Source organism: Rhincodon typus, chromosome 7, assembly GCF_021869965.1.
Source record: "Rhincodon typus isolate 14 chromosome 7, sRhiTyp1.1, whole genome shotgun sequence".
In the NCBI taxonomy this organism is placed as follows: domain Eukaryota; kingdom Metazoa; phylum Chordata; class Chondrichthyes; order Orectolobiformes; family Rhincodontidae; genus Rhincodon; species Rhincodon typus.
Window position 1 is genome coordinate 56,239,597 of NC_063338.1, and position 15,559 is coordinate 56,255,155.

General features: G+C 37.8%; 2 protein-coding genes across 2 annotated transcripts in view; both read right to left on the bottom strand.

Moving 5' to 3' along the window:
• Nucleotides 1-2,419, bottom strand: part of LOC109914308 (adenylate cyclase 10) — a 185,769-nt gene extending 183,350 nt beyond the window's left edge. Inside the window, exons 1-2 of the mRNA XM_048599218.1 lie at nt 2,181-2,419; nt 1,981-2,085 (exon numbers count right to left, since the gene is read on the bottom strand). Coding sequence (XP_048455175.1) covers nt 1,981-2,085; nt 2,181-2,391 — 316 coding nt within the window. The 5' untranslated portion in view covers nt 2,392-2,419. The remainder of the gene's footprint in view (nt 1-1,980; nt 2,086-2,180) is intronic.
• Nucleotides 2,420-8,154: 5,735 nt separating this feature from the next.
• On the bottom strand, nt 8,155-14,925 carry LOC109936408 (pro-glucagon). The gene is made up of 7 exons (XM_020535022.2): nt 14,821-14,925; nt 13,980-14,083; nt 12,404-12,544; nt 10,530-10,649; nt 10,080-10,217; nt 9,455-9,613; nt 8,155-8,402 (listed from the first exon to the last, which is right to left on the bottom strand). The coding sequence occupies exons 2-7, from the start codon at nt 14,072-14,074 to the stop codon at nt 8,366-8,368; spliced, it is 690 nt and encodes a 229-aa protein (XP_020390611.1). The 5' UTR covers nt 14,075-14,083; nt 14,821-14,925; the 3' UTR covers nt 8,155-8,365.
• Nucleotides 14,926-15,559: the final 634 nt, after the last annotated feature.

A 15,559-nucleotide genomic window follows, 5' to 3' on the forward strand; every position in this document is an offset into this window, starting at 1 on the left:
TCCCTGCTCCTCTGATACTGCTTGGCCTGCTGTGTTCATCCAGCTCTACACCTTGTTATAGCAGATTCTCCAGCATCGGCAGTTCCTACTATCTCCCTTACCAGGATGCTGCCTGGATTACAGCGTATAAACTACAAAGTGGCACAGACTGAGGGGAGACTTGATAGAAGAGATGCATAGATAGGGTTGACGGTCAGAATCTTTTTCTCATATTTGAAATGTCTATTACAAGGGGGTATGCATTTAAGGTGAGAGGGGAAATGTTCAAAGGAGACGTGAGGGACAAGTTTTTTACACAGAGATTAATAGGAGTCTGGAACTCACTGGGTGGTAGTGGAGGCAGATACAATAGGGGCATTTAAGGGATTTTTAGATAAGCACATGAATATGCAAGGAATGGAGGGATATGGACCAACGGCAGGCAGAAGGGATTAGTTCCATTTAGCGTCATGTTCAGCACAACATTGTGGGCCGAAGGGCCCGTTCCAGTGCTGTATAGTTCTATGTTCTATAAAATTAATGCTCATGGTATCAGACATAATGTATTAACATGGATAGGAACAGGAAGCAGAGAGTTGGAATCAACAGGTCCTTTTCAGAGTGGCAGGCAGTGACGAGTGGGGTATGCAGGGTCCAATGCTGAGACTCCAGTTGTTCACAATATACATTAAGGATTTGGATGAAGGAATTGAATGCAATATCTCCAAATTTGCAGACGACACTATGCTGGGTGGCAGTGTGTGCTGTGAGGAGGATGCGATGAGGCTGCAGACTTGGAAAGGCCGGCTGAGTGGGCAAATACTTGGCAAATGCAATATAATGTGGATAACTGTGAGGTTATCCACTTTGGTTGCAAAAACAGGAAGGCAGATTGTTACCTGAATGGTGGCAGTTTTGGAAAAGGAGGTGCAATGAAACCTGAGTGTCATGGCAGTACAGTCACTGAAGGTTGGCATGCCAGTGCAGCAGAACATGAGGAAAGCTGTTGGCGAGATGACGATGGCCTTCGTAGCGAGAGGATTGGGTATAGGAGTAAGGATATCTTGCTCCAGTTACACAGGGCCTTAGTGAGGCAACATCTTGTGTATTGCGTGCAGTTTTGGTCTCCTAGTCTGAGGAAAGACATTCTTGCTATTGAGGGAGTCCAGCAAAGTTTCACCAGACTGATTCCCAGGATAGCAGGACGGACATATGAAGAAAGACTGGATCAACTGGGATTATACTCACTGGAATTTAGAATAATGACTGGGAATTTCATAGAAACATATAAAATCCTGATGGGATTGGACAGGCTGGATGTGGGAAAAATGTTCCCGGTGTTGGGGATGTCCAGAACTAGGGAGTCACAGTCTAAGAATAAGGGGTAAGATATTCAGGACTGAGATGAGGATGAATTTCTTCACTAAGAGAGTTGTGAACCTGTGGAATTCTCTACCACAGAAAGCTGTTGGGGCCAGTTCATTAGATATATTCAAGGCAGAATTGAACATGGCTTTGTGGCTAAAGGGACTAAGGGGTAAATTGAGAAAGCTGGAGTGGAAAACTGAAATTGCATGACCAGCCATTATCATTTTGAATGGTGGTGCAGGCTGAAAAGGCCAAATGGCCTACTCCTGCATCTATTTACCATGTTTCTAACTTTCCCCTCTCATACAATACAGGCTATCTTCCTTGTCTACCCATAAACAGAAGGATTACTTCCTCCAGCAACCTGGTGCAGTGGCATTCCTGCCCTCCTTGTATTTCTCTGGTGTTGCTTGCAGGTCAGATTTTGTTTTCAGGGAAAGAAGCCAATGTTTTGCAGTGACAGTGGCATGCACAATCTTAAATCTAAAAGGGCAGGGTAGAAAATCAACATCCACTAAAATTCTGCTAGTTTGTTCAAAACATGGGGCAGAGCTAATGATATTAATAATGGTCTGAATTGATTTTCCAGCCAGCAGTGATTTAGACATCTCTCGCAAATTCATCTCTACTCACGGTCCACAATCTCTGAGATGTATCCATTGAGGGTTCTGGTCAGATGGTCAGCTCCACTGCCTTTCTTGCTGTTCAGTGTGTATATCTCAGTGAGACTGGTGAACCCTGGCAGTCAGGAGAGAAAGAGAGAGGACAAGTTCGCTTTTAATTCTGGTTCACAGACCTCCCAACCTGTCCGCACTGCTCCTGCTTGCTTTTACCTGAAATGTCAGCGAAGAGCAGGACTCCATGGAAATGCTCCACATCAGGGATGGGTCGGTCCACCCCCTCATAGACCACAAGGTCTGGCACGTTGGCAGCAAGTTTGCAGATTTTATAGGTGCCGGCAAAAATGGATTTCTGCTTGCCGACCCTCAGCCGTGTGAGTGGCCGGACGAAGCTGACAGCATGCCGAGTGGGAATGTACTCCATGTGCCTACAGTCTCTTGGCTTCCTCCCCTTCCTGCTGCTCCTCCCCTTAACTGAGCCCGGAGCGCCACCGCTTGAGTTTTCATTGCCCTGTGACGGCTGGGCTACCGATTGTGACTTCACGGCGCCGTCCTGGGCTCCTTCCTGGTCTGGCACTTATCCTTCACATTGTCAATCCTGCAGATGAGGCTCTGTTCAATTTCCTACCCTGAAAGGCAACGCAAGGATTGAGGAAATGGTTTAGTAATAAGCAAATGCAGGTATTTCAGATTGTTCCTGCTGGCATGATTTATTTTGCTTTAAAAATTTACCTGCCCCAGCATTTTGAAACTGTGAGTGGGACACCAAAAGGGCTCATTTGTTTGCAGTTAGGGCTTCCCAGACAGAGCCAACAATTTTCTGGGAAGGTGGGTCGAAAATGGATGAGGAGCGCATTGTGGATTCCCCAGAACGTGCTCTTAAAATTGACCCTCAAAAATGTAAGCTTAACCCCTGAACTGTAATTTTAATTCCGTATCGCCTGTTCTATGAACTGTATGCATGACAGCTCAATTGATTTGTTGGTTACCCCGGGGAAAAAAAAAATCTTCATGACAGTACACATTCTCAGGAGATGATGGTTTGTGCCGTGGTGGCCAACATATATTAAACGATCTGTGAGATGTATTGCAGAAATTCACTAAAGATGCTTAGCTCCTTACAAACCCACTACCACTTCCATTTAGAAGGACAAGGGCAGCAGATAGTTGGAAACACCACCATCTGAAAATTCCCCTTCATTAAATTAAAATAAAATATTAGCATGGCTCAGCATCCTGTTGGAATACAGTTTGTGCTGCATTTGCTGTTGATGAATGAGTTCACACATTTTCCAAAAGATAGTACCCAATCTAATGTTTTGAGTCCTCAGTATCTACCATAGACCTCCCTTTTTCTCCTTATTCAAGCCTGTATATCCCTTGATAGCCAGGGTTCTTAGGATTTGTTAGCCTCACTCTTTGTATTGGAACATGTTAGCCTTGTACTCTTCCGGTTTCTTTCTTGAATGCATCCCGCTGGTCTGACACAAATTCACCTATCTGCTCCCAGTCCACTGTGGTTAAACCATACCTGATTTTATTAAAGTCTGCCTGCCTGCTCCTAGTATAGAACTTTGATTTCAGGCCCATCCTTGTCCCTTTTCACAACAATCTTGAATGTACCAAGAGTTGATTCCTGTCTGGAAAATACTCCCTCACTCGTACTTCAAGCTTTGATGAAGAGTCATCTCAGCTCAAAACGTTAGCTTGCTTTCTCTCCATGGATTCTGACTGACTCACTGTGATCTCCAGCATTTTTTGTTTTCATTTCAACCACTTGTCTGGCTTCATTACCTAAAATTCAGTCCAGGATTGCGCCTCTCTTGTAGGGCCTTCTATATACTGCCTTAAAAAGCTCTCTTTGATGCATTTTAAGAATTTCACTCCCTCTAAACTTTTCACACTAGGGAAGTTGAAATCCCGTTCTATCACTACCCTGTTACTTTTACATTTCCCTGAAATTTGCCAACATATTTGCACTTCTGTTTCTGTTGGACCGTTTGGGTCTTTATAGTAGAGTCACCTTCTCACCTTCTTCTTCACTCTGCCTTTGGCCTCATCAATGCAGAGGAGACCACGTTCATAGAATTGTAGAATCATACAGCACAGATGAGACCTTTTGGCTCATCATGTCTGTACTGCCAAAACTATGCTAAATCCATACTAGTACCACTTTTCAGCACTTGGCCCATAGCCTCGAATGTTACGACATTTCAAATGCTGATCCAAATACTTTCTAAAGGTTGTGAGGTTACCTGCCTCTACTACCCTCCAAGGTAGTGAATTCTGCCACCCTTTGGGCGAAAGAAGTTCCACTTCTTTTCAATACCGCACACTCACTCTATCTCTGCTTTTGGACCTACATCCCACCAAGGTTCATACTATACCACTTTCACTTTTCTGTGCAATATCTTCCACACTCACCCTCACCCACTCTAAACTTCTACACTAACCCTGCATGTCCTCTGTGCTGCCAGCTCTCTCACTTGGGAAATCTTACAACCTACACAACATTAATAGTTGAGCCACTCACTTACACCTCCTGCAATACCTGCCTATTGTTCATTCCAGGAGCGAAACAACCCACTATATAGCAGAAAAAATGGGTGATGTGCTGCCCCTCATTTGGCTTCTCACCCCTTATGAATAGCAGATTCTGAATGTGATTGCCTCAAGCATGGTCTGGACTGATTTCGGAGGCTGCACTTGACTGACTGTGCCCAGATCTCCTGAGCGAACGCTTACGCTCTTTACTAGATTGAACCCTGCTGACAACTGTAGCAAACTTCCTAGCTTTGTGCCTGTGCTAAATGACATGGCAAGTAATTTTGAGGTGATGTCACTGTTGTAATGCAGGAAATGCAGCAGCCATTTGCACGCCCCAAGTTTTATGGAAGAGATCTTCAAATTTCTACAATCATTTTCATTAAAAAAAGTACTTCTTGACGTTTCTGTTGAATAATCTTTTTCTAAGTTTAAAAATATATCCCTTCATTCTTGATTGCCTGCCAGAGAAAATAGCTTTTCTGTCTTTTAAACATTTCAAATTCTTTAAATATTTTGTCAGATCACCTTTCAACCTTGGTGTTCAAGGAAATACAAGACAAATTTATGAATTTACCTCATCATTTGATTCTCCAAACCCCAGAATCATTTTCAAGAATTTGAACTGTATCCTCTTCATGGCAGTATATCCTTTCTGAAGTATGATGGCTGAAGTTTTCCAAATGGGATCTGATCAAGCTTTATACCCCGTAGGGATAACCCAGTTAAAAAAATAATACTTGGAAATGAACATGCCAGCCTGGACCTCCAGTTTGCAATGTACAAAATGAGTCTGAGTCAGAGTCAGAGTATCTCATTTGCCAGTTTAGCTAGTTTCACCTTCTGGGACAATTGAACAATATCTTCCTCTCCTTTTTCATTGCAGTCTCTTTGAGATAAAGACCAACTTTCTATTATTCCATTCTTTTCATCTCTGTACAAGATTTTGATGATTATGTACTTGGATTTCACTTAAGCTAAGACTTCCACCTGTCACACTAGAGAAACTAATCCTCCTCAAAGAGCTGCTGGCCCATTCAATCAGTTCTATAGTCCCAGGAACACCACCGGGGAGTTGTCCCACAATTCTAAGTGCTGGAAACAGATTGGACGTAAATGCTGGGAGGTGTCATATCGTGCACTGGAGGAAAGGCCAAAGAAGGAGTGTGGCAGAAGAGAGGTATTGTGGGAATTGATGGAAGCGTTGGAGGGAGAGGGAAATCATGACGGGAGTGGCACAGAAAACGGAAAGAAGCTAGTGAGACAGGCACATATCCCTCCCACATGCGCCCCCTCCACCTGCTTCCCAACACCTTTCCTGCTCAAGACCTGAGCAGGGTAACTTGCCGTGCATCCCCCTTGTTCCTGATGTCCTAACAGCCTCAAAGTTGAGGTTGGATGGGACGTGGTCCTGAAGTGACTGTTAACCAGCCACTAAAGGCCTCAACTGGGTATAAGCACACGCAGTTCCCTACTCCCTACAAAGTTGAGGATAGTTTATGGTACTTGAAGACCACCCAGGCATATTTGTGGGCCATCCTCTGGCAGACAGACCTGCTAACCAAGACCATTAGATTCTGCCTAATCAGATGTTTCGGAGACACCATATAAGTGCTCAGTTTCCTTTTTGTGTTTTTCATTAATTTTCCTGGAGGTTCTCCAATTTCTGGTCTGTTCATTGTCTGGCAAAAGGTAAAGCAAAGAAAGAGACCATCTGGCAATTCTTTTGTCTATTTGGTACTAGCTATTCAACTTGAATTATATACTTAATTCCTATTCTGCACATTTTCTATATGTGTTTATAATCTTTCCTTTGAATTATTGTGCAATCAATTTAAAATCTCATAGACTCAATCTCAATATCTACTTGGGGTAAAACATTTTATGTTATCATAACCATCTGCATGAAAAAAATTCTAAATTTCCCTGCAATTCTCCTGGTGTAATTTCTGAGTTTATGCCCCTTGGCTACCAAATTACTGAATTCCCAATTGATAGAGGCAATCTGCTTACCTTCTCAAGATTTACTGTCATTTTTAAAGAACAATTTTGAGAAGTGCTACGTCAGTGTTTGGTATTTTTAAAGTGCTACTATTTCAAATTATAATAACCATGCTAAATTGCCCATAGTGTTCAGAGATATGTAGGTTAGGTGGGTTATAGGGGGATGGGTCTGGGTGGGATGCTCTGAGGTTCGGTGTGGACTTGTTGGGCCGAAGGGCCTGTTTCAGCACTATAGGGATTCTATAAAAAAAACTTGTTTGAAGGCTTGTGAATTTGTCACCTGATTGAGAATTGTGAAGACTTATGCAGGTGCCATTTGTTTTCGGTACTGTGCAAGTATGATACGTATTGTAGCCATGAAGTAACACTGTGATGCTCCATGTGCCAATTTGATTCCATTTCTTGTAACACTGAGTCAGATACTTGAGGTTAATAGTTGATACGCTGTTCTTCTAAGCAGTCAGATTTTTTGGTATGTAATTTACCATGGTCTGTTTTTATTGTACTCAGTGAATGCAAATCTCTGAAGCCAGGCGGTAGCCTTTGCATTTGCTACCATTAAGATGATTAATCTACCACTTAGCCTGTAAGGGGGACACTTTGGGATAATATGTCGCATTGTTTGTCTGTCTCCCCAAATTCACTAGATGCTTATTGAGACCCCAGCAGTGGAGATGGCGGCATAGGGGCCTGACTTGTCCTGAGCCTGTTTAGCAGGGTCCACTCTTGCTGTGGTAGTTCAAACCTGACAATTGACAAATGCAATTTGTCACAATGAACTTGTTTATGACTTCCCATGTTTTCCATTCCTTGATCCAAAGGATGTCTCACTCAGTAGCCAATAGGCCCTCGACATTAAGTTATAAGGTTTAGAGAGTGTTTCTTATTGCCATCTGGCCAGAGGATTGTTCAATGTTGAGACTGATATGATTTATGGGACTGGGATTTCACAACATGTTCTGTGAGAGTCCTTTTCTTGGAATACAATCTCATGGTAGAATCATTAGCTTCTTCAAAGGCATCATGGGTCTAGAATGGGGATGCAGCATGAGCTCTGAACCAGATCCTCCATGCTCTGTTAATTGTATGTTATATGGGAAGTATTTTTATTTTGCATGATTGTGAGAGTCTGGTTTTTTCCTCTATAAAATATGTTTATTTGATTTGAGAGTCTTAGTGGTGCACAGTGAATTACATCTGGAATATTATTAATACCCAATCCAATTATGCTAAGTATCTGGCCTTGTTTGATTCTATGCACCTAATTTAAAAGATAGCATTGAGTTGCGGTGTCCTATTTTTGTCTCCTGAACTTAATGCAATGAAAAGCCTGTAAAACCGAACTTCAGATTCGGTGTCATAAAAGGCTTTATTCATGCTTATTATTTATGCCTTAGCAGCTTTGCATTAGTTAATAGTTTAAAACATGCTTTATTCCAAACTGGGACATAAGGCTTAAAGTTTTTAAAGACATTTTTACCTGAACAAAACGTCTTAAAGAAGTATTGATTACTCTTATTAATTCAAATAAATACAAATTATCTTATTGAAAACGTAATTTCCTAAAATAATTTTAAACAGATTTTGGTATTTTATGCCATACAGAATTGTTGAGATAATGCTATAGCTCTCATTACTATTCATTTTAAGCATCCTTTTGTTAACATTTATTTACTTCAAATCCTACTTCAAAACAGCATATTACATTTTGAGTCAATTCTTTTGCATGCAAAGCATTATGGCTTCATATAACATTCTGTGTCATTTGCAGAACAAAAAGCTGTAAATATTTTATCAACATGTGGGCAATGTCGCAAGACAAAATGTTAAATTGAAATCAGTTGCTTCCTTTACTTGTACTCGTTGAAGAATTCTATTTCAGAGTCCCTGGGGAGAGAGCAGCAAGTTAGATTCTTTACATAATGATACTTGTGAAATTAAGGTGCACACAGAGTCATGGAAAATATTGTCCAAATCAAGTAGTAAGTATGATATAATCTGGCTAAGCTCAGATCCTGACCTTTAAAAATTGACAAATGTTATGTGTTTCAGCTTGGTAGAAGTCAAGCCAAGAGGACTGTAAACCAGAATTCAGAACCCAGCATTATTAGACCTGGACCGAACTTGTAATGTTAGCCACCTTTTGCATTAAGCTGCTGAGTGCTCATTATTCAGTATTTCCAGTTTGGACTTCAGATACCCACTAAGATGTAGAAACACAGCTACATGGAATTGCCCTTTCTCATCTGGAGACTTTATCATAATGTGAGTTTAAAAAATAAGAATAACTATTTAGACAAGTTATGCACACTTCAATGGATTCCAAACTAAGCCATCTAAATCAAAATGTAATTAATTTGGTAGTCTGTTAAAACTCTGTAGCCCTAAGCACAGATAATTACTGCAACAGTAATCATGATGTCAGAGTATGAATTTGGTATTACATTTTGCTGGTATCAGCAGTCATAAAATTCTGGCATAACACATTAACTGATAAAAGCATTGCAACTTTAAACAGAAGGAAATATTAAGGGGTCTTTTTCACAAGCAGCATCAATTCAATTTTAATGAGATAATTTTAACCTTTGAAATTGAAATCAAAGGATATTAAATTTTAGTGCATTCTGCAACAGGCAATATGTGTTCTGTCAGTTTACCTTCCAAGGAAGGTAAGGAAGTGAAAATTAGTGCCCATGTTAACTGAAGCACAAAACTAACCTAAATGTTACAGTAATACCTCCAATTTCTTCTTCCTAGATTACTGGTTAACAGATAGTTCATGTGAGAGAACTACCTAATATTATGAGCAATGCTGAAATGATCTTATTTGTTAATCCTTTGGCATCACATGATTGAAAACTAAAGTTGGTGGACCTATTGATTGTTATATTTGTTGCATATTTATTGGATTTGGTTTCCACTAGTTTCTTACTTCTTACCTTGCCTCAACAGTTTTGGAGTTTAAGAGCCAGTTCAAAAACTCCTTGGCAGCAATGGTGTCTAAAACAATATTAATTTCACTGGTGAAGGTACCATCAGCATGTCTTCTGTCCAATTCATCAGGAATCACTTCATTCAAAAGTTCATCTTCTGGAAACCTAAAGATGTAGAAAAATCTTTAGAACTCAAATAATCAATTGGACAAAAAATAATTTAGCTCTCTAGGATGTGGTAAATTGAAGCAATAAATAGCCTTTTAGTCACACCAGTGCAAATTTGGATCAGTAGCATAACCAGCAGCATAAGAGCAACCATAAACTTAAATTATGCAATATAATTCTGGCTTCATCTGTAAGTAATAATTATTCTGATAATTTCACAATAATAATTCAACAGTATAACACCCTTAATAATATGTCCTTCTATTTAACAATGAAACAACACTGTTGGCAAATTAATTGGAGGCACAAATGAAGATACATCATTGATAAAACAATTGAAAAGTGATTTGCTGCTCCTATTCAATATATTTGGTCTAAAATGTGTCAAATTATGTGTCAAATAAACAATGGTGCAAGTGCTTAGTTGCAAAATAGCTAATTGAGAATCATTTGAAACACTTACTCTCTTCTGCCCCGTCCCTTTATTAGCCAGTTAATAAAGTCCTTTGCTGCCTTCTCCTCTAGGTAAGATCTTATGTCATTAGTGTAACTCCTTTCTGTGTGTCTGGTTGGTTCAACATGTCTCTTGGAAATGCCCCTGCTAAATGTCAACAACATTTCTCTTTATATAATTCCAAATGTCTACAATAATGTTAGCATGTCATATACATTTGTTAAAGCTAAAACTTAATGTCAGTCGATGACATCCTGACATGCTAAAATTAACAATATAAGACTTTTGCATGGCTTCCACTTAAGTGTGACATAGTACATCATACGCTATGATAATGGAAGTTAACTATGCATCGTGAATTTTCAATAAGGATGATGAGTGAAAGCAGCACCACTTTTTGAGCTAAATGTTACAATTTTACAAGGCTATATCATTGAATCTTGAAAGTCTGTAGCTTACCCACTTTGACGCTTGCTGTAACTTTTAAGTGAATCAACAAAGCGTTTTGCTTTGAAGTAGTCAGAAAGAGAATCTACATCGCTTGTGTAAGTTCCTTCAGCATGCCTCTTGGTTTTGTCCCTGATTGAACATAAATCGTACAAGTAACATGCAATATCAAAATTGCAAAATTTCTTTCCTAATAAATACTATTACATTTTTAGCTTTCATTGTATGGTAGTTGTGAAATAAATAAGTAAACATAGCTCTAATTGGACCCCTGAAGCTGAATTAGATGAGTAATGTTAATACAATAGAGCTAACTGTAGCAGTAAATGGAAAATTGACTTATATCAGAGGGAAATCATGAACAAGAGCTTTTCAGGTTAGAAAAAGTTATAAGGAGAATACTTTAAAAGCTGACTATCACTTACAAAGTTGATCATAAATAATGCAAAAGTTTTGGTTAACTCAATCAAAAGTGCTAGATACTAAGCCATACAATGGTGAAATATTACCAGAGGAAGGGGCAATGCAACTGCAGAAGATTGAAGTGGTTATGATAGATAATCCTGAAGTTTACAGTCCAATGCATATCTTTGGTTTTCAAAATGTAATCAAAGTATTAGATTTTATGTGCATTGAGTGCAAAGGAGAAAGCAAAAAATGAACTTCAGATGCTGGACATTGTAAAACAAAAGCAGCAAGTCTGTGCACATTGGGCATTTCAGTCAGCATATATATAGAGAACAACAGGAAACTTCTGGTATAATTCTTCCTTAGATCACTGCAGAGGCAAAAAAATTAAACAGTTTTGAATATTAAGAATTGAAGTTATCATGGAAACTTATTTAAGGTTATCTAATTTTCTTTGAGATAACAACATAGTTGATGTTTTCAGGATAATTAAGGACAACAAAATTGGTCGAGTAATATTGACTTCAAATATCAATGATATGGTGAGGCAATGGGCAAGTGGTATTATCATTAGACTATTAATCCAGAAACTCAGTGAATGTTCCAGGAACCTGTGTTCAAATCCCACCATAGCAGATAAATAAAAATCTGGAAGTAAGGGTCTAATGATGACCATGAAATCATTGTTGATTGTCAGGAAAAACCCATCTGGTTCACTAATGTCCTTTAAGGAAGGATATCTGCCATCCTTACCTGATCTGGTCCACATGTGACTTGAGAGCCACAGCAATGTTGTTGACTCTTAACTGCCCTCTTGGCAATTAGGGGTGGGTAATAAATGCTGGTTTAGCCGAAGACACCCATATACCATGAATGAATAAAATAAAGCCAAAAAAAGATACACATGAAAAACTTCAGAGATTGAGAGAAATCTGATAGAGGTCTCTTCATCCAATGGATTAGAAAATGAAAGCAGAAGTTACTTAGGAAGCTAAAGAAGCACACCTTGTAAGAGGGGTGGGTGATAATTGGATGGCCCACTGGAGGAAACCCTAAAGAAACAACCATTTTAGCTGTTTACTAGAAAAACCTCTCAGAATTTCAGAGCCACTGCATTTCTGGAGATAGGTTTGATGATTATGGGTAGTTGGTATCATTTGTAAAAAAAACATTGAATTGCTTTTTGGGGACTAATTGTCCTTTAGCAAAAATTCTTAAAGATACTTTTGGGAGCAGGATGCTACTCAAGATTTCAGGATAAAGTGAGGTATTAATATTTAAAATTTTTTCAGGAATTCTGATTTTTAATGGAAATGTGTCAATAGTTGTAGTTGATATCTGTATTATTGTCTAATGATAAAAGAACTAGGAAGAAAACACAGAAATATATCATTGTGTAAATGATGATCGGACATAATTGGCAATTACTGGCATTATTCAACGTAAGTCTTAAGAAATCTTTATAGAAAATCATTTACCCATTTCGTTTTGTGCTCATCAGCCATTGTACGAAGTCTTTAGCACGTCTATTATCCATGTATTTACTGTAATCACTGGTGAATGTGCCTTCAGAGTGTCGTTTCACATCCTCCAACGGGTTCGATTGTTTTTCCAATGTACTATTTAGAAATGTATGACTATATGTTATTGCATCTGTTTAACTAGAGAAACTTATTTTAAGATTAATATTCCTTCCTTAACAACACTATGAAAAGAAAAACTGGTCATTCGTTTAACTTTGTATTTGCAAAATTTTGCTGCGTTTATTTTGGATGCCATATAGGGATAGCATTTGTTTGAATACAAGAAGCAATCACCGTGTGAATTGTGCTTCAAGCTGTACTGGTTTCCTTAAGTTGTGGCTTATATTTACACTTAAACTCACCTACATAATCACAAAAGTAAAATTTTCTATGAACCAGTGCAATTGGGAAGAATAACTTTAAATTTTCTTTGTTTTAAGAAGTGTTCATTGATCTATTTAAGAGTGGTAATCTGCTGCAGTTTTAGTGGTTTAGCTAAAAATGGGTTTACCACAAAAAATAAGCGTTTTAGAATATCTAGTGAATGAACCAATTTTAGAACAATGAACATGGTTTTGAAAAATCATAATGAATAATTTACACATTTCATTGGTGTGTATTGGACAATTGCTTAGTTAATTAGAAAAATGCCTACAAAAATCTTTGCACTTAAACAGAAATTTCACTTTAAGAGATTGTATTGATTGTACATTAGGGATGTAGAAGCCTATCTAACTCATTAGTTAGACTGCAGTCTCGGCCAGTTTAGGGTGTGGGCCAGCTTCCAGCACTATGTTTTTTAAACTAGTGTTTAAGATTTCATAAACTTGATTTTTGCTGAGTGTAATGTGGAATTGCTGGTTTCAGCCAAATAATTAGGAAGCATTTGGGCCATAATATTCAAATCTCTGCCCTCATTAATACATACAGTTCTTAAGCTGTCAGTACTAACAGATTTTGTTCCAATTTAGTAGCTATCCATTAACGAAGCAACATAATTAATAAACAAGCCTTCAACATACAGAAGTCAAAAGGGAAAACTAGTAAATTGCATAAACTTAAAAAGCACTGACTTACTTGGCTTCTTATCCATTAGACTACCATGCTTATAGACAAGTATCCCAGATCTTGTTGTTTTAGCATTACTAAACTTACACTTACTTTAACTGCTGCCTGAATATTTGAAAGAGCAGAAGAATACTGGATACGTGGTATGCATAAGTTTAATTCTTATCAACAACTACTTAGCAATAATGTACAACAATATAAAACTTAGCTTTTAGTGGATGTGGATTTTCTATTTTATATAAACTGTAGTGAAAATGTGCTTGACTTTCTGAACAGGTGGTCAAGTTGTGGAATACAGTTTATGTTGGTATAATGGACTATGGTATAATGGACTATAGTATGGGACTTGTAAAATTGGTCAATTTAATACAGTGTTCAAATTAAAGAGGTGAAAATTCAGCAAGGTTGCAATGTACGTAAATGTATTAACTGTCACAGTTCAATTTTGTGATTTATTTCCTACCTGGATGTTTCTTCTGTATCCTTCACTGGATTTTGGCAACTGTTTTGTATTAGTATCAAAAGGAGCAAAATGGCAATAGAACCAACACCTTTCATTTTATTCTCCTGCACAAACATACAGAATTCAGAAGTATAAATTAGGTATTTCTGATTTCACCAATTTATATAACCAATAAGCTAAAGTATTAATAAAGTTTTTAGAAAGCTTCACAGAAAATTGTTAAAAATTATATTGAGTTATGTAGGAATTATAACACAGAAACAGGTTAATCATGCCAACTTTCCTTCTTTCTGTTTATATTCCACATGAACAATTGCAGTAATCTTATGTGTTTGCTTCATTACCAATTTCCTTTATTTCCCATTCTCTCAAACTTGTGAAAGTATTTTGATCAATTTAATTTAAAATAGCATAACAGAAATAGGCACAGGAAACGTGAGACTTCAATTTTCATTAATACAAAAATTAGAACAAATATGAAAGTCAGACAGAAAGTGGCATCATAAGATTGCTGAACGAACCACATAAAAAGGATCAATTAAATAAGTATCCAAGGGAGAGTACAGTGGATTAATCAAATGAAAACAAGTAAATAAAACCTCATTCCTATTAAGTCTACTGCAAAGAAGGGAACTGCAAATGAAGCAACCCTTTAATAATGTAACCCATACCTATTTACAGTAGGACATAGTAAGGTTCAGACTCAGACCGAGCATTTCAATAGCAACAATACCACAACTTTTAGAAGTAAATAATTCACAAAACCAATTGAGAACAGTCTTGCAAATATCTTCATCCGTTCAAATTCATATTCTCCCCAGGTTTGTAAATTCATTCTCACCTTTTTATAAATCTTCTGAAATCTGAATCAACTTTCTGGAGAAACCAAAGTTTCCCTTTCTTCTAGGCCCTTTGAAGCTTACCTGCACATCAACCAAGATTTGGTCCCTTTATATAATCCAAGGGATGATTGGGCAATAGGGGAAGAACATCGTCACTTCCATTAAAAAAAAACGCAATCCGTGCTGTTGTCATCCTCCTTTCTCTGACATTTTGGATTACCAATTGTTGAATCATCCTTTTTTTCAACCTTTGTTTTCCACCTGATTTGAAAGGTTTCAAGTAAATCACTTAGTATTATTTGATTTTTACTCTTCCGGATGAGCTCCTATTTTCCAAACAATTGCACACTTTTAACTCAAAGTGAATTGTGCATAACAAAATCATTCTGCTTCTTTACATTGTAAAATGTTTGTGTTCAGTGATTCTGGCAACATAAAGAGAAAGTGTTTTAGTGAGAGCAAGATAGAGACATCAGAGTTTGCTATTTCTGAAATTGGACAATATATTGCACCTAAGAAGAAAATTCCAGTTATATTCAGATTATAAATAATTTATATACTGCACCTAAAGGAAAAACTATTTCAATGAATTTTGTGTTTTGCAATAGTTTAAAGCAATAACTGTATTCCTTTTACATATTTCTTAATAAAATTACACTTTAATTTCAAAAATACTGATTTCATATTACTGCTGACATTCATCTTGGTAAAAGACACATACTGCTGGTCTTTTGATTC

Bases quoted from the DNA above. Each gene is read 5' to 3' on its own strand.
- LOC109936408 (XM_020535022.2), bottom strand. From the start codon at position 14,074: ATGAAAGGTGTTGGTTCTATTGCCATTTTGCTCCTTTTGATACTAATA. The intron at 12,545-13,979 runs GTAGGAAATAAA...ATTTCTAAATAG, and splicing joins GATACAGAAGAAACATCCAG to TACATTGGAAAAACAATCGA. The intron at 10,218-10,529 runs GTAAGCTACAGA...GTTGACATTTAG, and splicing joins TACAGCAAGCGTCAAAGTGG to CAGGGGCATTTCCAAGAGAC.